At 41.5% G+C, this 26,833-nt stretch overlaps 1 protein-coding gene across 2 annotated transcripts in view; it reads left to right on the top strand.

Annotated features, from left to right (window-relative positions):
• Window positions 1–26,833, top strand: part of gabbr1b (gamma-aminobutyric acid (GABA) B receptor, 1b) — a 127,233-nt gene that overhangs the window by 36,836 nt on the left and 63,564 nt on the right. For both annotated transcript variants that reach the window (XM_019254386.2, XM_027287038.1), the window contains exons 4-7: window positions 11–75; window positions 299–437; window positions 1,307–1,492; window positions 1,750–1,767. In XM_019254386.2, the coding sequence (XP_019109931.2) occupies window positions 11–75; window positions 299–437; window positions 1,307–1,492; window positions 1,750–1,767 (408 nt within the window). The remainder of the gene's footprint in view (window positions 1–10; window positions 76–298; window positions 438–1,306; window positions 1,493–1,749; window positions 1,768–26,833) is intronic.

Raw genomic sequence — 26,833 nt, 5'->3', positions numbered from 1 at the left:
TATCTTTCAGGTTGTGCAATCATCCGTCCTCCCAGAGATGGAGGGATAAGGTACCGAGGTCTGACACAAGAGCAGGTGAGGAATGGCTGCTGCTGCTGCGCTGCGATAAACGGCTCCACAAAGTCACAGGAGTCAGGTTATTCACTTGGAATTCAAGTCAGGTTAATGCATATCAACGTTTATATTGAAAATCATAGATCCTCTACTGTAGCACTGATCAAAAATGTTTGCATGCATGAGTTTCATCCTCTTTGTAAACGCCGACTGCGTTCTCTTCTCCTCTGTGTGTTTTTTTTAGATCCGCAGTGTGCAAGTGCTGCCAGTAGACTACGAGATAGAGTACATCTGCAGAGGCAACAGGGTGATTGTCGGACCAAAGGTCAGGAAGTGTTTGCCCAATGGCACTTGGACCGATCTGAGCCAGCACAGCAGATGTTGTGAGTTTAACCTCAGTTGACTCTCCTCTCTGTTATCCATCATACATTCATTCATCTTCCACCCGAGACACTGATCCACACATACTGCATCCACTCTGAGAAGATATTCTGTGTTCATGTCGAGGATACGGATACAACGATTATAGATTTGATCTTTGATGGGATTACATGCAGTTTTGGCGAGTGATATTTCAGTTGCCGCTGGTTTATGTTGCACTGAGTTAATCGCTGCGTCCCTAGTTAAGAGATCATCTAAACTCCCCATGTCCTCGTAGGACAACTTCTTGAAGTTCAAGCCTTTTTTTAGCAAGAAAATACAGTAATCAGTAACCTAGAAACCTGCGTCACCTGCGTCACCAACCTCTTTAAAGGTACCGGAAACTTAAAATAGTTTGAACTAAATATGTTACTCTGGGAGTCTGTGCATCCAGCTGCTGTTCACGAATAAAGAGTTGCAGTGTGCAAGTATTTATAAGCACAAATTGTTTTTTTAGTGAACATTAGAGGTGTCAGAAGGGCGTATATTTTAACTTTTTGCTTGAGCCATGCTATCACACCGACTCCAGCTCTGTGCTTAACACACTTATTTCCTAGGAATGTTACCTAAGATTGATATGGAGAGTTGACTAACAAGACTTTTTCATTTGGCTGAGATTTTGATGCAATTAGCTGTAAGTTAATAGTGTTCTTGATACCACCAGACACGTGCTGCATCCTCTGTGATGGTCTCTTTTTAAAGCCTGTGGAAGAAACGTAACTTTTTAGTTCATCCCCTTAAACTGTACTGTACTGTCACCACCTTGAAAATGTCTATCTATCACAAAGTAAGAGATCCCTAAAATAAAGCCTCCTCTGTCTTTCTGTTCCAGTGTTGTTGTGTCCTCGGGTTTGGACATCACTGGAAAATGGTCGAGTGTCTTCTTGGCCCCTGGGGCCTCCGGTGGAGGGGACAGTGCTGCACTACAGCTGCCTGCCAGGCTTCATCCTCATGGGCCGAAACTCAACACAGTGCAATAAGATGGGCAAGTGGGACATGCCCAAACCCGTGTGTCACTGTGAGTCACTCTCCTCTCTCTGTATTTGAGCAAAACAACAAAATCAGAGACCAATGTACAATGTTTTGTGTAAAGGCACCAGGATTCAAGATGTCCTTGGGGGACATCTGCAAACATTGCAATAAAAGCTGAACGTCCTTCCTCATGAATTATTTTCTCTTTCCTCCCTTTTTTTTACTACTTTTATATGTTTGTTGGTGCAGTGTACAAATCTTCACACTTCTCACTCTTCTTTTTTGTCCTTTCTCTTCTCAAAGATGACCGACACTACAAAGGTAAGATCATTTCCATTCTTTACTAATAATTAGGGAAAATCTTGCAGTAAACCTGAATCCTGAACCTGCTGCTTTTAAAAAAAAGGACCGTTGCTGATAATAGATGCAGGGCTTCTCAACCTTGAGCTGTCAAAATGACTGAAGAGTCAGCAGGTTTTAGATGCTGCTGGTTGGTCCAAGGTGTCTTAGTGAATGAAACACACCACTGCAGCGACAACCAGCGAAACCTCAACCATGATAAGTGATTGAGAGAAATTAAACAGTATTTAGAGTACGACGACAAACAGCCATTCACACTCACAGCTACAGACGGGCAATTAAGAGTTACCAATTAACCTGTGCATGTCTTTGGTCTGTGGGAGGAAGCCGGAGTACACAGTATGAACCACTTTACCATCATTAAACTCTGTATTTGACATAATGGTATTAAGTATTTTAAATGTACTTGTTATGATGTAGACTATAGATGTAAAACTGTGATAAAATGGCGACATCTTCTGGCCAAAAGTTGTATAAACTGCTGCCTCTGGCCATCTCAGTGTGCACGGATTATTAAAGCGAGCCAAGAGTACAGATTTACACAGGAGGTGTTCTGTACCAAAAATACACCATTCATAAAACTAACAACATGCAAAACCAAAACAACAGAACACAGCTTGAATGGAGCATAGACATGCAAAGACACAAATAAAACACTATATACAGCATGCAGCATAAGATGGTGTGCATACAGTTTGAAGTAAACAAATAGTGCCACACGTTTAATACAGTTACATATCTTTCTCAAAGATATATTGTAAATGTGACGGTAAACATGTCGCCCTCACATGCACTCTTGTTAATTTGATTTCTGTAACACGTCCAACAAGTTTGAACTGAGCTACAGCAGCATACGGTCAAATACACACAGATTAATAGCCTTCTTCCTTGTTCAAACATAATCAGTTGAATAAACTATGAAACAGTGTGAGTCAGCTGATTGAGGAGACTCTTCTCACGTTAGATCAGGCTATAAAAATCCTTTTTTTTTTTCTGCTTGAAGTGTGACCGAGCTGAGCTACAGTCACAATAATCATCACACAAGTAGAGCTGTTTAAAAATTTAAATGTTCATTCATGACGACTGTGAAACTCACAGCAGGTGAGAGAGTCTATATGAAATGTATGTCAACGCTTCACAATAGGCAGCTGGATTCTCTTTGTGATAAATGATGAGACCGATGACAAATGTTTAATTAGGGCCGTGACTGTTTAGCATCCCGTACAGTCACAATAGTTGATACTTATTGATGCTTCGACTGATAGAAAAGCTTTAAAATCCTTCAGTGACGCAGCCTGAGTGAGAACAGAAAACACTTTTCAGCTCCCTCTGTGGACTGCTTGGTGTTACTGAGCATGTGGATCTCTCCCTGTACTGTCAACTCTGAATAAAGCCAAGGCAAACATTTCCATTTTCATGTCTGAGCGTCAAACCCACATCACTGACTGACAGACGAACCCAGAAATGCTACAGATGTCATGTCTGAAAAGGGCACGAGCTCTTTAGTTAGCTGTTTGTTTCCACTGACACTGAAAGAGCTGTACTTTTTTGTTGCATTTTAGTTTGGTTTTGGAAAATGACAGCAGAGAGACAGAGGGGAAAGGCGGTGGAGAGAATCTGGGTCACTGCAGTAAACGACTCAGGCTTTGGTTTGTGGTACACGCCCCAACAGGTGAACTACAGCGTCAGATAGTTTTAGTACTGTGTACTAGATGTTCCCTGCTGCTTAATATTAAACCCTGTGAACAACATTTCCATCCAACCATTATCTGTAACGGCTTATCCTCATCACGGTCACAGGGGCACAGGGCACATGGAGACAAACAACCATTCACACCAGTTTAGAGTAAGCAGAATGAAAGACTGTAAACACCTGACATGATGCACCTGTTTAGGGTTGTAGTGGTGATATCCACGGGAGAAATCAGACATTAAACTATAAATAAAATCACATGTCGTACTTACATGCAGCCAGCTCTCCTGTTTACTCCTTGCCTCAGGTATAAATCCAGCTTTAAGCAGCAGGAGTTAGTCTCTTTAGTGTTGAATCCCTCTTTTTTTGAGCAAACTTTGGAGCATCTCCTCTTCATTTGTGTAACACAGACAGCTGAAGCCTCATATTATTCAACTTTTGATTGTATTTGTTTCGTGAAAGATGTTGAGTTGCATTATGGGAAGTGTAGGATGTTCATGTTTTTGAGGCTCGACACATACGAAGGACTAAAAGTCAGAATAATTCAATAATTCAAATTTGCCTCCTTCCATACTAGTAGTACCCTTTTAATGTTGAATTAACAGTTGGTTATCATTTTTTCTTTGTATTGTTTTTGTATTGATTGTAACAGGATGAAAACAAGATAAAAGTATGAATATAAAATAAAGGAAATGGTGTTTTTGAGGTATACTGGAAAAAAAAACATCATAAAAAGGTTGATAAAAATAAAGCTAGCACTGTCAGTCAGTGAGTAATCCTCTAGTCTCGTCACATGGTGGCAATGTTGTGCTGCTTATAACTCAGCAGAGCTGTTTCCATCCCAGATGAAGAGTAGGTGGCGTTTTTTACGCCTGTGAACCTCGCAGGTCTTTATTCAGAGTAGAGATCATTAAAGCTGCCGTTCTGGCTCTGTACTGTTTGTAATGTCCTGTGAATAACCGAGCGGTAAACAGCTGCTGCGGATAATACATTTCTCTGGCAGGCACGTTCTAAAATTAGGACTTCCTTTGTCTCACTGGGAGGCGATGCAGATAGCAGCGAGCGACCGTTTGGCTGTGGAGACACAAATAGGCTTCTGTGACCAGGATGACTATAAAACCAGAACCAACCGATGATTATCTGTGCCAACGGTAAAAGAAACAAAAGACAAAGCGTGAGTTGCTTCTGACAGGCCTGGCACACAACTGATGAAAAGATCCAAGCAGAAAGAAGGCAGCAATATTCAAAAACTATATCGAATAAATGTAATAATGACTCTTCTTTTTTTAAAATGTAAATCCAGAAAATACTGCACTTGTAACACTAGATAGCAGCGTGACTTTAACCTCAGTGCCAGAATATAAAACAAGAAGATTAAGACTTATAGCACAAACAACAGTCAGGCGGTCTTCTTCTTTCAAATACGTTAAAGTGTCACATCTGTCGTCGTGTCTCAGGGTGTGAATGCGCTCCACTCAGACGCCTCTCCGCCTGGATCATCCCACGGCGCTGTGTGCAGTGATGAATTGCCGCGTCAGTGCCACAATCAATCAATCAAAGATATTTTGCAGGTATGCAGGTAGATAATCATTATAGGGAGGGACGGCTGAGGCGACGCCGACGGGGGAGAAACAGTGGATGGACGGTAAGAGTGATGGTGGTTAGACCAAAGGTGAAATAAAGAAGACGTGGAGACAAAGAGAAGGCGAGACAGCGGGAGATTTATGTCTTATCAATTTAGCAAATGGGATTGTGTGGATGCTTTGAATGAGGCAGGGGAAAGCTCTCTGCACTTCCATTATAGTCCCACTGCCTCCAGCTGAGTCCTCCATGCTCCCGGGCTCTGGGGACACACTGTCCTCCTGTCTTGTCCTAATGAAGAGCCAGCATCGCTCCTATCCTTAGACAACAGAGCGAGGCAGGGGGGTGTAAGAGTGAGGGGGAATAGTGGAACTAAGTATCCACAGCTCCAACCTGGAGAGCGGCTCTGAAACAAGACTGCAATAAAAAGTTTGGTATATATTTAGACTGTATTTAATTTAAGTTTTATCGATCGTACAGTACAACTTTTTTTTTTTTTTTTTTTTTTTTTTTAGTTGGTTAGCTGGAGGAATATCATGGGTCTAGTTCAGGGCAGAAAAAGTCCACAGTGACATAAATCACCATCATTCCTGATGATTCGGTTGCTGGTTTTTGGTCCCTGGTCTCTCTGGTGGCACAGTACACCCACCATCCAACAACCACCTCCATCCTTCAGTGCAGAACATACTTCATTTATTCTAAAAAATCTGTGAACATAATCTAAGCAGTGATTGCTCCTGGCAGCACGAGGTAATTGGACAAACAATTCAGTAATATAAATGTGATTTCTAGGAGACAGTGTTGCTAAGAGACATAGATATTTTGATTTTCAAGCAATTTTTTGGGGGGGTGGGAATTATTGTAATGAACTGTAGGCAAACTAGGTGGTGGTGCAGCTTTTGTGTGGAGTTGTTCTCTCTGGCTTCCTCCTATAGGCATGAACGTGAGCGTGAATGTTTGTCTTAAGTTGAAGTTTAAGGTATCGTCATTATACCCAAGGGGCAGCAGCAGAACAACACAAACATAAATAACAACTACAACAAATAATACATACAACATAATTAACAAACAACCAGTAAATTAACAATAAATTCATGACACAAAACGAAACGGAGGAGTTTGTCAGCCTCAGTGTCTGCTCCAGCCCCACGTGACCCTGATGATGATAACCAGTTATGGAAAAATGTATGTATGTGCACATAATCTAAGACTTTACAGTTATATGCAAACATTTCTATTTAATTAATTTTTATTTTGAGTTATTATGACAATGTATTTATCAGTTTGATCCACAGTGATGATCCAATTGTGCTGTTCACAGTTATTACTGCACATTTGCTCTTGTAAAATGATGCAGTATCCAAATTACTCAATATATATCATTGACATGTCTATAATAAAAATGATAACGCTGGTCTAAGCGCTTCGCAGAGTTTTAAAAGCAGACAAATGTTACGTCTGTCCTATAAACACGTTTAATCAAGAACCACCAGGGTATATTTTTTCGTATTTTTCCAAGCGTGTACCACAAACAACAAGTTGCAGTCGTCATCCTCGGGTCTTTTTGTCTGCCGAAGGTCTCGTCGACATGCTTTCTACACACTGTGAGCATACTGCGGCCTCTATTCTGAAGATAATGAAGAAACACCTCAGCGAGCACATCTAGTTTTTCTTCCCAATAAGCCAGAAAGGTCAATCGGTCCTGAGCTGTCGGCTCCTTGGTAAGCAACAAATAAAATGTATTATTGACAGGGCTGTTGGCTTGTTATTGCTCCCCGCTGTGTGGCTGTGCAGGAAATCAGGCACTGACAACAGTATAATTGCAGTCTGTGGGGGCTCTGTGAACCATCGCTTCCATTTATGGATTGGAAATGCTTTTTTTTTTTGTGCATTGGTCACAGGCAGCATAATGTATCGGAGCTGTGACCGTGTCCCGTCGTCGGTACCTGAACGGTGGCGACGCTGTATTGCGGCTCTGAGGTTGTTGAACTGGAGGCAGCATTAATCCTGGGATTTAACAATGATTTGATGTGGAGGTCTGGAGCTGTGACTGCGGCCAGCAGGTAGCAGCATGCATTAGCATCTTTTAATTAAGACAGCACTTCCAATATCTCTCTCCCAGTACGCCTCCACCACCTCCTACCTGTGACCAAGCCAGCAGGGGAAAGGTCAGCTGTGTGTGTTGGTGAGAGAAGATACAGGGAGGGAGGGAGGGAGGGTGTTTTATCAGCCCTAACCAAGACTGATAGAAGTATTTATGTGCAGGTAAGAGGGCTCAGGGTGTCATATATATACTGAAGCAAGGCCGAGTTAGACGCTAATATTAGAATCTTTTATTATGTGTATGCTTGCAGCCCGATGCTGCCTGCTTTTAACGGTCCATTATAGTATCATTATCAGTGTAAGCAAGGGTGTAATTTCCATGAAGGCATGTGTCCCCCTCACTTTTCAAAATCCCAATGTCTGTCCCCCAGACTTTCATTGTTTCTCTCTACATGTTGTCCTCCTACCGTCCGGCCGCCGTCGCCCAGATAAGAGAAGAGTTGACAGAAACGTTAACATGCTCGTCTGCGTCGCCGTCACTTATCACAAAAGCAATTAACTCATCAAGCTGCGGCGAGCGACGCGGGCGAGAGCTTTGGTCGACTCTTTTTTTTCACCTCACGAACACATCGAGTCCAAGTCCTGGCTGAATTTCATCGCCCGTCCTATTCATTTCAGAATTCAATTTTAAATTATAATAATTACTTTTAAATCCCTGCACAGTCTGGCTCCACTTTCATTCCAAACCCCTCAGATCTGTGGTTAAAAGTTCTCTAGATCAGGCTCAAAACAAAGGGAAGCACGGTTTTATTGTGTCGCTCCAGCACTGTAGAACAAACTCATTTAGACTTGTTGTTTTATTTGTCTGTTTGGTTGTTGTGAAATTCAGGAGCTGGTGGAGACTAAAACTAGAGCTAACAAAATGAATAAGTCATGGAAATATAAATGAATTCAATTAAATATAATTAGATAAATAAATCTTATCGTGCTGTGTGCTGGTTTTATAGTGTAGTCGTCGTTTTACTACAAGCTTCAAGCTCCTAGGGCACAGAGTGTATCTTATTTTAAATCGTGTCCATAAACTTCACAATACAACGAGAAATAGAAACTTGAAATGATTAATTTAAATGTTGACAACTTCAAACGTCATTAAAAGTGATACAAAATGAGTCATAAATCTCAACCTGGTCCATTACTGACTTGATGCTCTACTGGTTTACACAGTCAAAAACTTGTATTGATCTCCCCTGACATCATTGCATATCATATCACCGTGCTTATCCACCTTTTTCTTTGCCCATGTGCACTCTAGAAACATGAGCCTGAGCTTCATCCACTATTCAACATATACTATGACTTTACACAGAAATAATACCATAATACCATTTCTCACAAAATAAAGGTATGTAACTTGACTTGTAGCACTCGTAATACACTCTCAAAATATGCCACCATGCGTATCCACATCTCAAAATGTTCATTGCGAGTGTAATTTAGATCCAGCTTGTTGGTTGTCGGTGATAAATCTCTTTACAGGTAAGATTAAATGCAGCTCTGCAGTCTCCAGATCAGCTGTATATGATCTAACAGCAAATGGAGTTGATGCACTGTATTCTACAAAATTGTCATTTGCAAGATGAATTAGATGAAGCAAAGTGGCACATCTACTCTGTGTTCTTGACCTCTCACATGTATGACTGTGGCTGCAAACAACAACAGTCTGAATATGCATGCGAGAAGTGGCAGATGCTACTTCTGCTGTGTGTTTGTACAAGCATGTACGAGCGAATAGGAAAAATCCCTTTCCAGATTAAATTGCCATTATGTTGTGTCACCCTCAGCAATGAAGGCTATTAAATAAATGAGTCTCTGAGAGAACAAGATAACAGCGGAGGGGAGAATGATCAGCAGCGTAAGTGTATCAGCAAAGTTAACGTGCCGTGGCCTCGTGATTTAAGATGCTGTATGAATTATTTATGTGTCTCTGACAGAGTGCTAATGACAGCGGAGGTCAGAGGGCATGGCAGGATTCAACAGTACATCGGTACCCACTTTATTAATCTCTACAAAAGCATTTCAGCTCACACTGCTGCCCAGCTCATGAAAATAACCTCCACTGAACACAGAGACGCTCCCTTCAGGACTGTGTCCTCCAACACATCTGTTACTACGCTCAATTAGCAGTCACGTCTCATGATGATGATTCCGCCATCCATCTGGCGCATCTATCCAAGAAGCTAATATGACGCACTGTTGTGACAGCGCTGTAACCTTGACACAGATTCGCAGGTGTGCCCGTCACCTGAAATGAAGAAACAGAGCAAACTGAAGCTTGTAGAGAAAAACACAGAAAGAAATTTCTCTACAAGTCTTCAGAGTTTGAGGACATCAATCAAGACGTCTTTGGGAGAGTTCCAGGCAAGTCAACCTTGACTTACTACATTACTATAAATTATACCCATTAAGGATTACTAGACTGCACAATGGCCTGTATTGTATCGTAGGCTAGAGTGGTATGGATTTGCCATTAGCTGGATGAGCTACTAGAACTACTTAGGGTTCCTTTTCCAAACACAGAGCAACATTTAATACATTAAAAGACGAGGCTATCATATGACATAACACAGTAATTTAAGTTTCAACCACATCTCCACATCTATCAGTGGCTTGAGTTTGCAACAAACCGTGTTTGCTTTACGTACTGCAGCAAAGCTCGGTGCATGCTTTTTAAAAGTTCTGGGAAAAAAAAAAGTTAGTGGATCTTGAGTTCAGCAAATGTCAGCTTTCAGACTGGCATGCAGTCTGCTGAGTAAGTCAACGGGAAAGTAAACAGACTGTCAACAGAATGGAAAGTGTTTTTCCTCCAAAAAGCACAAATGTGATCAGTTAATTTCAAGATGGTTTTATTTACATGCCTTCAAAAAAAAATCATTTGTGTTTTGAAGTACCGAATGCAGGATTGTTATTTTCATTTAATCAGCCAGCCACATTAAAAACTGGAGGTAGTTTTAAATAACCTACTGGTTAATGTTAGTTGTTATGGAATTTTCTATCCTTAGGTTACACGAGGTCACGTGTGGGCCTTGAGGTCCTCGGCAGTATTAGTTGTTTGGCTTTGATTGGAAACAGTAGGTGCCACCATATCTCAACACTGTGGTGTCCAGGGTTGAAGAGACCTGTTGCTGCCTTTCTAGACATAATAGATAGCTGGCGTTGATGTTCCAATCTGCATAAACAGACATCTGTGTCTCCAGACTAGAATATGTTGACAATAACACCTGCATGGGTAAAAACATTCTCTTTGACTAATTCTGGGCGTGTAGTATTTGTGGTGTTATCTTGGGGTTTAAAGACCGACTCAGGCACTTCTGATGAACTTTGAGAGTGTCTCTAATTCTCCTTGATCAAGCGTCAATAAATAATACAGCATAAGACATCAGAGGCTCCTGGACACTTTCTTCCTTCCTGACCTCACCATTGACCTTTGACTTCAGCAATTTCTCTACATTAACATTAGTTAGCTAGATCGTGAGAGATGGTTGTCATTTCAGCCAGTACGATGAATGGTTTTCAACAAAAAATCAGAAGCCGCCTTCTGTTTTTCTCTGTCTGAAGTCAAGGAGCCATCGTTTCAAACATTCATACAAATTTTAAATGGTTAGTCTCCCCAAGAAACAAAGGATTAACAGATGTAACAATGGTAACCACCACCATTAAAGACAACTTTAGAAAGCATGACAAACGGGAACTTGACTGAACATTAAGTACATCTCCAGCAAAGAAACATCACGATCGTATTTTCCATATGGCCTTACATAGGAACTAATAATGAGACTTCCTGGCTTATTATTAATCACTCTTTACTGCTTTACTGACTGCTAATCTTTTGAAATTGCACATATGCCGCTGATATCAAACACATCGTGGGAATACAAAAATGAAGAGAGCACAGATTGAGAAACATATTTAGTTATTTCAAAGCAGGAAATGAAATATTAACGATTTAACTTAATTAAACATCACAACAGCAACTTCACACATTTAATCCACAGAGGAAAGTTCTCACATCCTCGCTGTGAAATGGGCGTTGTGACACCCTCATCTCTCAAAGTCCCCGTCCCCTTTTTAGCACGAGAAAAGACAGAGTTGCAGTGTTCAGAATGACATGAGTGGCCTGTCTGAGGCATGTTTAATACAGCTATGTGTTGGCCTGTTGTCCCCTACTTTGATGCTGTTATTAATGCTGTGATTTATTGGCCTGTCAGATGCCTCTCTCCTCATCTAGCTGAGGCTTGAGAGGGTCAGTGGAGGTTAAGTGCCTTGCCTGAGGGCAGGGGAGCTGTGATCTGAGCTGCATTCCAATGTCCACGGCCTGCCTCGCCTCCAACAGGGGATGTACACATTGCAGGTCTACTTTGCCCAGAGGAAGAAGTAACACATGCTGGTGTTAAATGGGATCAGGAGGGAGTGCTGTGTGGTGTCAGGTCTAAATGAAGAAACATTCACTTTAGTGCCCATGCATATTTATTGACAAGTTACACCGGTACTGTTTTTTACCACAGTGCTGTTTCACAAAGCAGATTTTTTTATTTAGAGAAATTTGGACTGCAGTACTCGTGGTGTAAGCCGTGTTTATTCGCCACACACAGATATTGTCAAAGCCATGGATCATTGGTGGAGCTGAGGCAGGTTAAATAGAAATTCACCCTCAGTACAGGGTGTCATGAATGGGAAATTTGCTGTAGAGACCAAAACTGTTGTGAACATGTTTATTTCTGCTGTGAAGTTTGACATTTTAACATGGGGGCTTATGGAGACTGACTCACTTCTGGAGCCAGCCTCAAGTGGACGTTTGAGGAACTGCAGTTTGTTTGGCACTTCGCATTGGCTTCACGTCACAGCCCACATAAGTTACAGCTTGGTTTGTATCAAAGAAAAGTCCAAACAGTTCACATCGATATTTGTGTCACCAAATATAGTTGAAAATCTGCTTTTGGAGATTGTGAGGACCCATTTATCGACTGGTTATAAACATCTTTGGTCACCCCTGGGGGGTCTGCAAGCCAGTTTTGAACATAAAGTATGTAATAATAATTCCAGTTGGAAGATAAAATTTGGTCTTGGAGCGTAGATTTAGTCTTTGGTCGGTCTAAAGGTGAAGTTAAGGTTCAGATGTTTTCTTAAAAAGTTGTACAACAATACTGCCTGTGTGGACTAAAGTTCTGCCACAGTCAAAGCATACTGTATATATAAAAACAAACAGAGCCAATGTGCTGTATGATATTTAATTTTATTGCAAATATACTGTACATAACAGATGTATCTGTTTTTAGAGTCGGTGTGATTGAAAACAGTGTTTACATTTATGCTGTAGTGTCATTAATGCAGCAAGAACAAGAAGACATGTTAGAGAAAAGTTCGGCAGAGGGTCAGCAGTCCAAAAAAGAAAGCGGTGATGGAAAAAGTATAGCAAATCCACTCGTTATTGCATCAACTGACTATGAGTCATCTCAGTTCGTTATCCCAGCAACAGTGGTGAAGCTGGAGGGGCACTCGGCGGGCGCAGACCTCTGGCATACTGCTGCAAGCGCACGTCTTTCGGGTTAATTAAAGGCATTAATTTTTAAGGATTCTATTATTCTGCTGTATTTTTCAAGCAAACTAAATGTACGTTTTTTTATCATGTGTCAGATTACTGTTTAAACAGCGGGTAAAGAGCTGCTTCATCATGGCGAAGAGACAACAGACATCAGCTAAGCTCGATTTAAAGAGTTCCCTTTTAAAGCAGCCAAGGTGAACTGAAGTGTGGCGTTCACTGCTGTGAGTGAGAGGGGGATATCAGGTACACGAGATGATATATATGTATATATTTTCACATTTTAACAGTGCTATTAAAAAAAGTATATAACACAAGAATGTCCTGACAGAATATGTTTTGCAGTTTGCCTTTATTTATAGCATACATTTAGCCAAAAACAACAAATATCTAAATGCAAAAAATGCCAAGAGAATACTTAAATATGAGATTAGAGGGGAAATCGCTGATTGCACTCATAAGTAATGTAACATATAACAAATACACATGTACAGCTAAATCACAAAGATACCGATGTTTTAATTCTATGTAATGTTGCTTTAAGAGTTGTTATTTCTAAGCCAACTTACAACAGCCTGCTCAGCTGCATCTCATAGCTTTTTCTGTCGCTATCCCTTTTGGCTCGGTGGCTATATGTTCTATAGGAAGATGCCATCCCGAATCTAAATCCCACCGACAAAGCTCCGATCGCTGATTGTTTCTCCAACCAGCAGCTATCAGTTAAGCACAACACCAGACCTGTTCCAGAACTGTACACGGATATGGGCAGTGATCCAGAGGTCTGGAGCCAGGCAATTGCTTTTGGCTGTAAAATTTGCTTTGTGCTGAATATAAACGAACTCTTAGTGTATGCAATGAAAGAAAGGGTTGAGTGTGCAGTTAATGTTCCAGAAATGATCAAAATGAAGATGGGTACTGAAATCTAAACGCTTTCAGTTAGTGTAAGCATCCTGCCAGTTCTACATAGCAATAGTGGCATTCAAACCGATGCTACGCCACGGCAAAAGAAATACGCTATTCAGTGATAACACAGTCACTATAACCATGAGAAATAGAAGAGCCAGAAATAGCTGAACAGGTTCAGCTGCATGCCCACAGTCAGCCAGGGAGATTAGAATGTGTTTTATGGACGCGCTGCAGATCACATTAACGTTATTACATTCAACAGGGAATGAGCGGAGAGAACGATGGAGAGGAGAGACGAGCTGGAAAGGAGGGAATGGAGATGGAAATGGGTGAGAGGGCAAACGAGACAGCGGATGGATAGGGAAACCGGAGGAGTGAAATAGAGCAGAATGAGCGGGCGAACGAGTGTACGAGATGGAGGTGAGAGGTAGAAGTTGTGTAAAGTGAGAATCGCAGATGTTGATAAGGAGAGAGTGCGATATTAGGAGCAGGGAGAGGGTGAATCACACTCTGTATCTGGATTGCTCCCAATTAACTGGAGACCAGCTGCAGAAAGCTGAGCCTGCAATGAGGGTGGCCATCATTCAGAGGAGTCAGATGGTGGTCAGCTACTGCTGCCCCCACAGCAAACAATGAAGTGCATGCATTAAACCCTGACTATCATTACACTGAACTAGCCACAGTGCCAGGACAGTGGAGGCTAAAAGCAGAAAGTTAAAGATTCATCTCTGTGGAGTGTTAGAAAGATACGTAAGGCCTTGACAAAGAGTTCAAGGCACACGTGTCAAATCAAAAAAAGCATGTGAAGCTGGAGTTTGGTGGTGCTAACTGAACTTGTCTACTTTGGGTTAGTGGTGCATACTCGGATAACCAGGAATTTTGGGCAGGCTCTCGCTTCACTGCCATAATCTTTCATCCTTTCTTTGGTTCGGTTGGGTTCTTCTTTCTGCTCCCGGCAGACGATAAAGATCAGAGAGTCATCACAGAGGAGAGAGCCAGTAAAAAACATCCTTTCATGAAAACAGTATTCCCTAAAGGCAGTGGCCTCTTTTAGCAGGATAATATGCCTTGCCACAAAGCAAAAATGGTTCAGGAATGGTTTTAAGAACACAACAAGTTCAAGGTGTTGCCTCCAAATCCCCCAGATCTCAATTCAATCAAGCATCATTGAGATGTGCTGAAAAGTCAAATTCATTAACAACATACAGGTCTTGACGGATCTGCCGCTAACATATTGGTGCCAGGTACCACAGCACACCTTCTGATGTTTTGATGGTTTTCTGGAGCTGAAGAATCAGTGAACAGATGAGGCCAAGATCTGAAGTTCACTGTGCTTTAACGCGAGATCGGATTCATTCCGACACAAAGACTGTTTCTCACAACTCCTTTACTGTTACATCTGTAAAACACATTAGTGGGTACCTTTCTCCCTCCATCATTACCTGCCAGCATGATGTTTCCTATCTAAATACAGTTCTTGATATGGTGGCGCCTATAACTTAGGTAGGTGTCATAATGTCCTGGCTGATGCAGCATATAGGAAACGTTTGTGCTCGACCTGCCCTTTCTTAACTCATCATCTGATCAGATTCACACTTGCATTGAGTGCATTGCACCATTAACACCGAATAGCTCAGGGTCGTCTCATAATCAGAGTGTTGTTGGTTCGATTCCTGAGCCAGAGTGTCCTTGATACCCAAATAGCTCCTGATGGCTGTGACGTTGGTGTGTGAATGTATGTTTATGAGTGAGTTTAGCATCAGCGCTTTAGATAGAAAGCCCTGTGGCAAGTGTTGTAAAAGCACATCGAGTGGTCAGTAGATCAAAAAGGGAGTCCATTTACAATACAAGTCCATTAAGTGATCATAGCCTGTGGCTCTAATTTGTAATTTATCAACAAAACAATGTAAAAGGGGTCACTCACAGCAGCGACCCTGCAGGGAATTAACACCTGAATCTGCAGCTTCAGCACTGAACTAAACATAATGGTTTGAATCTGCACTTAGAAATGAACGGAAGCATCTGAAGCAGCACCGGTCGTCATGCTGTTATGAACAGAACATGTGCTGATGTATCTAACTAATCTACATGATAATATATAAACTGTTGTGCAATGTTTCACCTTTATATAGTTGCAGTAAGTTTTACACAGGTAAATTAACTTATTGATTTTTAAGGATGAGCCTTTCTGTGCGGAGTTTACATGTTCAAAGACATGCAGGTTAATTTGCGACTCTTAATTACCCGTACGCTTGAACGTGAACTGGTGACCTGTCCAGGGTGGGATTGGCTCCAACCCCCTGCGACCCTGATAAAGATAAGCGGTTCTAAAAAGTGGATGGGGGAAAAACATTAAATTACTTTAAAGTCTGAATTTAAAAGCTGCATTTTGCTTGATTCCAGTTTTTAAAAATGATTAAATCTGACTCTAAATAAATCCCGGGGTAAAGTGTCGACTGTATGAGGGGGAGGCTGCTGGCCGGAGAGGAAGAGATAAGAATGGAGAAGCTGATCAGGATTTGGAGGGACAGACGGTTTAAACAGCAGGTGTGTTAGAAAGCAGCGGCCGCTCATATTTCACACTCCAGTTCAATAGCGCAGATTTGGGGGGTGAGTGATTCTGAGGGGGGGATAACAGCCATGAATCCATCACTGACTGTTTCCCCAGTGGCTGTGTGTGTGTGTGTGTGTGTGTGTGTGTGTGTGTGTGTGTGTGTGTAAAAATCTGCATTAAGAACACAGTTTTAATCTTTGTCATCCCACAGAGGAATCAGCTGACTGGTGACATCATGGACTGCCGCTGTACTCTATATCAGGCTTTTATTTTGCCTCCTATTGCAGTCTACGCCGTTAAACGTGTTGCTGCTTGCCATTGGGAGAGCTGGAGATTGGTGCTGATGTAATTTTGTGCCTTGAAAGTATATGAACAAATGCAATTTGGTGTCAAATTGAGGAAACACGTCTGGAAACGGCGCTCCACGGTGGAGTGATAAAAGGATTATTGAACTGATGAAATGAGAATGCTAAGAAATGATGCAGCTCGTTGACTAAGGAGGGAGGTGGGGATGGATTTCATGTGGAAATTCATGCGGCTTTATATTTTATGTTATTGATATTGTTCTCCATTTTCTATGCTTTTAATATTTAAATGACAAACTTAAGAATAATGGCCCATGCATGATGGCGTAAAGGAAGTTGAATTTTAAATCATTCTGATGTTTTACGAGGAAAAGCAAACTGTTACACACTTGAGCTATTTCTTGACAAAGAACAGCCAAGCACTGTGACCGTGTATGTCTTCTTGAAGTGCCAGGATTGGTACCGTACAGAGACTTAAACCTGCCCTCACGGGGTTCGGGTTAGCTCACCTGGTATAGTGTGCAAAGGCTTAATCCTTGCCCTTGTAGGGGCCCAGGGTTTCGAATCTGACATGTGGTCCTTTGCTGCATGTCGCCCCCTCTCTCTCTTTTTCCATTTTCCTGCCACTCTTCAGCTGTTTCTATCCAATAAAGCTCAAAATGCCCCCCAAAAAACAAAACCTGTACTCACTGAATTGTATCTAGCAACTTGTGCTATAGCCGGTGATCCTAGGCTGTCTATTGGATAGATGAATTTTTATTTTTATACACGAAGTTCTTTATTGTGGCTCAATGATTTTAAAATGGCATGGACGGATCACACAGTCATGCATTTTTTTGTGCTAGTGTGCAAAAATGTTAAAAAGAAATGAATGGAGGCCATTGGGTTTATGGATTTTCAGGGATTGGTCACTTAAACTAGAGTCTAAATGAAATTGAAGTAGTGGACCACTCGTTATCCTGAGGCTATGGCATGATTACAAAGACAGTTTTTACAATTTTAAAATGCAAATTGCAGTTTCCATCACATCATTTTATATATATTTTCTTTCCCCGCTCAAAAAAAAGAACAGCTTTTACATTGTTTAACTCCTTAGTGTCTTGATAATTCTCTTGTTGTTGGAAAGAAATCTGTAGCTGTTGTATTCCTCAGAGGTGAGCGGGTCATTTTTAGCTCTTTTCCACCAGCACATACCTCTGCCTGCAGTGTTCCTGGCAACCCGTTAAGCCAAATGTGTCGCCCTGCAGTGATCTAACAACCTGTGCAGCCAAATATGCTGCCCCGCGTGACCCGCGTGACCAATCACAGCGCGCCAAAGAATCAACTGCAGCCTCCGTTGAAGACCCGCCTTCGGAGGTTCCTGAGGTGCCATTCAGCAGCAGAATGCCAGTGGAAGAGAGGTCTTAAGACCAGTTTGTGCCTTTTTTTTTAATCCTAATATGATGCAGATGGTGTGAAATGTTCATGAGACTTGCTGAGCACTTTTGGCTGCCAAAATAGAGACGCACTGACCTCAAAATCAGACACTGCGAGCCTTCTTGGTTCTATTAATATTTATTTGAACTTACTATTTACTACAGGGTAGTTTTATAATTGCAATAATGAGAATTAACAGCTCTAAGTGAAACACAGGTGAGCCTCTCTGAGCAGAGTGCAGTACATTAACTCAAATTAGTAATAAAGTAAGATGTGTTATCTTAAAAAACTCCGGGCTCTGGATGTTTCTCTCTCATCTCATCGTCACTTTGAGCCTGTGCTTTATTTTAGAACAACCCTAAAGGGCTTACTGCTGAGCCAGGGACAGAAAGCCCATGAATATCAGATGTAGCCTGCAGCTTCTGGAGTCCTATCAGGACCATTGCAGAAACAAGCACTTTAAGATCCCTCGTCTTTCATTCACCCACACCACTTACTAAGATGTTAGGACGTTACTCCCAGATGTAACAAGCCGAGCCACTTTCATTATTGTCATTAACAGATGTCAGCCACAGCCGGCATATGTGAGGTATGATGTGTGGAGTGTGCGAAGGCAACGCGGTCCAGTAATTAAGGTTTCACCTGAACTCGCCTCCTGTGCTAACGACAGTAGTTTAGTTTAATGACTCCGTCAGTAGCATTGGATTTATACAGCATGTCCCATTGTGAAAAGAAGAGCTCAGTTATTGACTCAGTAGCTCTTTGCTCGGGTGGAAATTACTGGATATTATAATCTTAAACTATGTGTACAAGCCTGACAATGCACATGAGCTTACATTCTACCATTGTGCATGAATGCGTAGTCTAATAACTCAGTGAAGTTGCTGTAAATAAGAAGAAAATATACGGTATACTGTAGGCCAAATTCTTTTTTGTTAGACTCTTGGAGAAAATGACACACGGCTATTTTTTCTTTTACCAAATCTTAGCAGATTTTATCTCATGTCAGAGCAAGCTTTATAATAGTATTTATAGAGACCCTCCATGAGCAAGCACTTGGCATTAGTGGCAGGAAAAACTTTAGAAACCTCAAGCAGACATGGTGGGTGGTTGTCAGCCACCATGACTGGTTGAGTTTAGAGATGGAGAGAAACATAAATGCACAGCAGCAATAATACTAAGAAATAAAAAGAAATACGACTAGTTGTTGTATTAAAGAAAATAACATCAATACAATCCAAGATTGATTCTCATCCATGAGAAACTGCAAGATGATAAAGCAGAAGGACTCTTGGGAAGAAGCTAAATTAGTAACATGCATTAATGGGATATGAGTGTGTTGAGAGAGAAGAGCATGTAAGCCATTCATTTATGAACAACCAATCACATGAAAGTGGTGGACTTTCAAACAAACAGCCAGTCACATGGGATATTAACAGCAGAGTAAACTAAATAAGATTAGATTAAACTGTCGGTCCCTATATGGAAATCAGATCATCGCAGAGGCAAATTGTAATATGATTCAGCATAAATGATTTAAGTACGCAGGATATAATGAGAAACAGCAGAAGGACTATGTAAGACATAATGCAATATTCAAATACTCAGTGGTGTTGAGTGGAGGCAGAGGCAGAAAGTGGAACTATAATTCCAGGAGGGAAGTCCCAGAGGGCCCTCAAACTATGTTATGACCAGTAAGCGCCTGTGTTCAACCTGTCCCTGGCTCAGTCTGCCATGCCCAAGTGCTTCAAGAATTCCTGTGCTCAAGAAAGCAAGTCCACTCTGCCTGAATCACTACCAACCAGTCACCCCTGTAGTGATAAAGTGCTTTGAACGGTTGGTTATTGTTGACATTGACTCCTTACTACCCAGCACACTGGACCAACTACAGTTTGCCTACAGTCCCGACCGATCAATGGTAGATGCCATAGCAAACCTGTCTCACCTGGATAGGAAAGGGACGTGGGATTAAACGCCTTACCGTGCATGGGGATCCTCGACTTCCTAAAGGGGCAGACTCCAGGTGGTGGACCTAAATGCAAAAAACAGACCAGGATCATCAACAACAACACAGGTGGTTAAGTTTGATTTCTGGGCTAGGGTCTTTCTAGGAAAGAGTGGGTTTGGAAGCAAACTAGAACATACCCTATGTCCAATTTGTAAGGCCATGTTTCCTGTGCCCTGTAGTCCTGTCACTGCTAACAATACTGTTGGAGATTGGACACAGATGTGCTCCCTCTGTGACACAATTAATGAGCTTCTGTAGAGACGAGGGAGGTTTTTACACTATCCTCTCAGATCCACTCCCTTGCCCTGACACATCGGTAGGATGAGAACCCTCGATGTAGGTACAGCTACCGGAGTATATTGTGAATCAAACGAAATGAACTACTCACCAATGAAAACCCCACCACTGACAAACTCAGTTGCTCTCTAATAAATACCCAACTACTGACAAGTGAAACCCCATCTACTGACAAGTTAAACCCCGTCTACTGACAAGTTAAACCCCATCTACTGACAAGTTAAGCCCCATCGACTGACAAGTTAAACCCCAACTACTGACAAGTTAAACCCCAACTACTGGCAAGTGGAAAAACATCTACTGACCACCATGCTGCAGCACTGTGCTCGGCCTGTCACCACTGTTCTCCCAGCAGCTTTTATTTGGGTTTTTGAGCTGTCATCACCGTGGCTGACAATCGTCTCTGGAGCTCTTCTGAAAGCTGCATGCCAATGCGGTCTCATGCAGCCAACCCTGACGGGACTCAGCTTTGACAGACAGCTGGGAGAGATTGTTCCTATGTGAATGAAATGCAAACAAAGAGAGTCAGTTTCATTTGCGATGCAATTTTCACAACATTAACCTCATTCAAGTCGGCTATGCTGATAAATTGGGGTTGAAATTAATCAGTGTCATTGACTGATTAATGGTGAAGTAGGGTAGACAGGTCTTTTCCTCATGGTAACATCTCAGTTGTAGGTGTAGAAATGTTGCCTTTGGTCCAATCTTACCAACAAGTCAGATAAATCAATCAGTCAATAAATCACTAAATAGGTTGTTTGTCATTGCCTTACTTTCATTAGAGCCTTTTCTGATCTGCCGTCACTTTGGTAAGGGTGACATTGTTTGTCAGTGACTTCCAATGGCCCACATGAAGACTACATAAGATGCTTCACTGCTTTAGATTCAATTAATTCACAGTCTTTTATGAGTTGTCACAACAAAACTACTTCATCTTTGCTTACACGACCACAAGAGACCCCCGAGGAGGAAAACATAAATATAAACCAACAAAATAATCTCAGCAGAGGGTCTATTTATTCACTTGTTCTGACACTTTTCACCATATCACACAGTCTTGATCTGCAGATGAAGTTTGCTCCGCTGTAGGTGCTGAACTTTCCATTATTATAAAAGGTTTTCGTCCATGTTTGTATTCAAAAAGATTAGCGACTGCCACAGGGCTGTGACTGTCGTCATTTGATTAATGGAAAATCTCTTCATGAATATGCACCATTTCATTACAATACCACCTAAAACCAATATTGACATGTGCATTTAAATAGGTCCTGTATTATTTATAGCCCTGTCTTGTGGAGGCTACCTGAGCATTTTCGTTATTGAGGTTTTTTAAACCTTTGAGGTGACAGAAACACAATGCAAAGAGACCAACGAGATCAATAGAGGCCCACAGCTTGTTTTTAAGGGCCCCCTTGGGGGTAATATGACCATATTGGTCTGGACTCAGCTTTGCTCTGGTCTCAGTCTTGACTTGGCTTTCTTTGGACCTGGTCTTGACTCTCATTCATCTGGCCTGTCATGGATTTCAGCTGGACTTTTGCTGTCCTCTGTCATCATGCATACATACTCTGCGTGTTACAGTGGGTAGATTAGAGTATAGTTAAACGCAGATGCGCTGAAAAGAATCTGGAGCACAGCAGCAGCAGCGTAAGTAATGGTAACATGTCACATGTGATATAGTTTGGGAGCTACGCCGCAGGCCTTTAGTGCTCGGGCAAATATAGAAATGTAAAACTTGGTTAGAGGGGAAATACAGACGAGACAGCATGAAGAGAAGATGCAAAACTAAGAAAGGAATAACTGAGAGAGAAAGATGAACAATTACGGCAACTCTCTCTTTGATCCAGTGTGCTACTTAACAAAACTGGGCCTGATAGTCTTTTCTTGTTCAAAATATCATTAGAGTTCATTTGTGGAGCAGAAAGATTCATGCAAGTGATCACCATTTGTCAGTTTTACACTAATCAGGAGGTAAAAAAAAGACACCATGAAATACATCCTTGTGCTAAACATATTGATTAATATATAAACAAGGCTGGATTTTCCAAATGGGCAAAGTGTGCAGCTGCTATGGGACTCCAGACTCGCTGGTGTCACAATGGCTTTGTTGGCAATTTGATTAATTACAAATTTCCTAAATGTTTGCAGTCAAACCTTTCTCCTAGAAATTACATTTCTATGCTAATTAGTTTTGCCTACTGTTATTGTAACCTGGATTATGCTCACTGCCAATGTTTCCTCGTGTTCATAAAACACCCAAATAGTCAGAAAGAAATGGACAATTATTGCAAAATGCCAAATAACATAACCTCATGAAAACTACAGTGTGGTTAGGTAAATGTTGTGGCAAATAATCAGTAGTTAGGCTATGTTAAAGCTTGGACAACTAAACCAGTTATTCAAGGTTAAGAAAAGATTGTGGTTATGATAGAAGAGTGCATTCAGTCGACCTAAGAGACCAAACCAACAAAGTCAACAAACTTAGTCTTCACAGAATTTTCCTGTATACTCTTTGTGGAGTACACTACAGGTGATGAAGACAACAGAGATTTATTCTTCCTGTATCATATCCTCAAGCAGGTCATCCACTAATAAAATGATCGGCGGTTCAATCCCCGGCTCCTCCATGCATGCCGAAATGTCCTTGGGCAAGATGCTGAACCTCAAATCGCTCTCAAAGGCAGCACAGTCGCTGAATGGTTAATTCCCAAAAACTGATGAAAATTCGTTACCTTGCATGGCAGCCAATGCATCAGTTCATTAATGGGTGAATTAGATGTAGTATAACACGATATGAGTGGTAAGAAGACTAGGACAGTCCACTTGTTTTCGCTATGTTGTAGCGCATATTGTAAAATTGCGAACAACCTCTACGAGCTGCTAAAGTCAGGAATGAGAAGTCAGTGACATGTAAAACAGAGCAGTCAAGTATTGTGAATCACTGGAACCACAAGAGGTCCTTGAGTCATAAATGTGCAAGAAAGAAAATTATGCTGATGTGTCCAGAATAGTAATATGCGAGATTAGCTGCAAACAGATGAACATATGGACACATTCACACGACCAAACTCAGGATCCCCTCCAGGCTTACGCCTAGCAGAGATAAAAAAAAAAAATCACGCATTAACTGTTAGGTCCCTTTATAATAAGTCAGGGTCTCTGCAGATGCGCCCTGCTGTCTTCCACGTGGTTGGACACGTTAGTCATCCACCATCCCAACCCCCCCCAAAAAAGCCTCACTTTCCCCTTTTTTGCTGCATTAAGTACACATTGCTTCCAGCACTGGGCCTGAATCTAAATCATTCCCTACTACTATGAATGTAATTCTTTGTGATACTGGTCTGTAAAAATAAAAAATAGAAAGAATTGGGTAGCCTAATTATTGTTGAGAGCCTGTCTGCTAGTTTTAAACCTCAAAACTTCAGTTGATATCACGCTTAAATGTTATATAACTTCTGACAAATGTAAATTTAATCGAATTATGTAAAACTAACTGTAGAGTAGTAGTAGTACTATGAGCAAAATGAGGTAACCTGTGTGGGGCTAAATAAAGGCTCAAATCTCTGTTTTGCCCAGCGGCTAACGGGCCAATTTTACCATGTATATGAACATAAAGCATCTTTAACATATCATACGTTGTATAATTGTAAATGACCTTGAATAATGCATCACTGAAGAAGTGAAACAGGATTAGAAGAGTGAACTATCCTAAGCTCTTTAATTACATTCATTGCACACCATCAGCTATGCTTTTACCCACTTAATCACGAGTGTTCCCATTTTACAAAATTAGCCTATTATTTATAAAGCCAGGGAATCACTTATCAGCTCTGCTCAAAGTGTTATTCAAATTTATTGAGGGGAGAAAACACTCCAAACGGATTCGGAGGCACCGCGTCTTCCCGTGTTTCACGTCCATGGAAACCAGTTTAACAAGTCGTGTGTGTGCGTAGCTGTCTGCTCCGACAGTAAATGACAGCAGTTCAGTTCGTTAGATAGAAATGAGCCGGAGCTGAGGGATGTGAGGAGCCATACATGCCTCCTTTATCTAACAGCATGGATAATCCCAGAAAGATGGCAAAACAGATAGGACGAGGCACAGAGAGATACATATCAAGCCACCCAAGAAAATGAGAGCTGGTCAGGTAGAGAGAGAGAGAGCTGTGCCTGGAAACAGAAACGAGATAGACATCACGCTGCACAACCAGATACAAAGAGAGAACAGGAGAGGATCCGTGGCTCCTGGAAATGAGACGCAAGAACGAAGAAAATAATGAGAATGATGAGAGAATGATCAGTGTCAGCCTATCACTGTGCTGATACATTATTAAAGATACACTCAGCGCACACACACACACACATACAGAGGAACAAAATGGAAGGCATCACCACTCTCAGGAGGAGACAGTAATGAAGAAAAGTGTAAATGTAGGAGTATGTGGGGGAGAGGCAGAGCATGATTCATTATGGCTCAATGAGATATCTGCAACATGTTTTGTTAAATTAAAAGACTGTACTGGCTTAAGAAGAAGACCGAAGGAGCTGATATTTGTGCCACAATAGCACATGAATGTAAACATTACCTTGCAAATCCCAGAGCCCATCGGCTATGTTTAGCAACTTGATACATGAGGATGACGAGAGAGACGCGTTTCTGCTTATCTGTTAAGATATCTGCATGTGAACGCAGCTTAAAAATGAGCTAATAAAAAGCGAAATAATTGGTTTTGTGATTGCATCCACATGGATTGTTGCCGCTCGGATGTGTTTGGTCAATACTACAAACGGACTACAAGATGAGACCAGAACGCTTCTGATGCCAAAGTCTCGGTCCCTCGCCTCCAGATTCTGCATTCATATGCAGATATTTGTTTTGAGAGATTAGTCTCGATTAACCGTTTAATCGCTGCTTCATTTGGGAATTGCAGTCTCCAGCCTTTATAGTATTACAAAGTCTCAAAAGGTTTTGAGAGAAGTCCATTTTCCAAGGCACGACCCTGCCAAACATTGACTAGCTTTCTGTACATGTTTCATTTATTAGAATTCGTTCTTCCAACATACAACTCCTGATCCAGCGGCACATACCGTTTTTTATGTGAGATCTGACAGAAGTGTATTAAATTTATTTTTCTATGTGCGAGGAGCCTGTCTGTGGTTTCTTCAGCGCTGATATTAAACCATCAACTGTCGATGGACTATCTCAAATACACAGCAACAGGCCTATCTATATAAAGTTTGCGAACATATTTGACATTAGCAGAAAGTTTTGATTGTACCAGTCCAAGTCAGACTGTAGCAGCAAAACCTGGAAATTTTTTTAAGTGGGTTATTTCCAGAATTGCTTTAAGGGCAGATTCAGTAAAGTAACCTGGAGGATCGATGCTTGTGGCCCCTTAGTGTGTTATAGCTACTTCGTGTGACATTTCTACTATAGCATAACATTTAAAACAATATTTGACCTAATCAGGTGAATGGTTCCCAGTCTGCACATGTAACTTTGTGCTCCGGGTACAACACACCCACAAAAAGATGAGTCTTCCCCTCTTGTGTCCTCCAGTGGTTATTGAGTTTCCTGATGGACAGTAAAGTAAACGCTGCTGTTAGCTAATGTTGGTTCAGTTTGTTGGCCGTGCTGCCTGGACTGTGAGCTCAGAGCACCGGGGGAGTGTTAGTGTTTGTACCACGAGTGTTTGAAACCACCAGGAAGAAGAAGAAGAAGCGGTTCACAGGCTCGAGTTACAGGGGGATTGGAGCTGGTGTTGTGCCAGAACAGGAGCCGGGTGACTGGGTGAACATAACCATCTATGGACAGATGTGAAAAGACCAGAGAGGACTTTGACAGAGGAAGCAAGACTAAAATTTTGTTTCTGACTTTTAGTCGTTGGCGAGAGAAGTGAAAGTTATAATCGTAACAAATACACGTGCACAGCTGTCCATATTATTTGAACCTGCAGGACGCTAAATCACAAAAATATGAATTTCTATACAATGTTGCTTTAATTTGGCTCTGGTCCCCTCCATATTCTATATTTTATACCCCTTATTTTATTTTTATTTCTATACTAGTTTATCTTTTCCATATATGTTCTGTGTATGCTCAATCCTGCCACAGTAAATTTTGTGTTGGTGTAAACTTATAGCGAATAAAAATGATTCTGATTCTGATTGTGAATGCTTGAATTGAAATGAAAATGGACAAATTTAGTCTCCCATAATTCATAATTTCACTTTTTTTTAAACGAAAACCCGTAAACTAGAACAGGACAACTGTCAAGAACTCAAAACAATCTGGACATGTGTGATTCTGGCTGCAAACCCAAAAACCCATAAGGCGAAGTTACTTCAACATTTGCAGGGTGGAGGTGGTGGTGGAGGATGTAAAGACAGACGGAGGCGGGAGAAGCATGCTGTGGGGATGGGACGGCGGGAGGAGGAAAGATAAATGTGAGGGGCTGTGTTAAGGGATTGCAAATTCAAAGTGGTTTGTGAAACGGAGAGACAGAACATCCCTCCTCCTCCTCTCTCTCTCTCTCTCTCTCTCTCTCTCTCTCTCTGCTGCTGCAGTCCGCCACAATCCAACGCACAGACCCGGAGATTTTCTCCGATCACCTCCCGAAGAGCGAAGAGC

Source organism: Larimichthys crocea, chromosome XIII (assembly GCF_000972845.2).
Source record: "Larimichthys crocea isolate SSNF chromosome XIII, L_crocea_2.0, whole genome shotgun sequence".
NCBI classification, from domain to species: domain Eukaryota; kingdom Metazoa; phylum Chordata; class Actinopteri; family Sciaenidae; genus Larimichthys; species Larimichthys crocea.
Note: the sequence above shows the minus strand (reverse complement) of the source record. Positions and strands in the feature narration are given on the sequence as shown.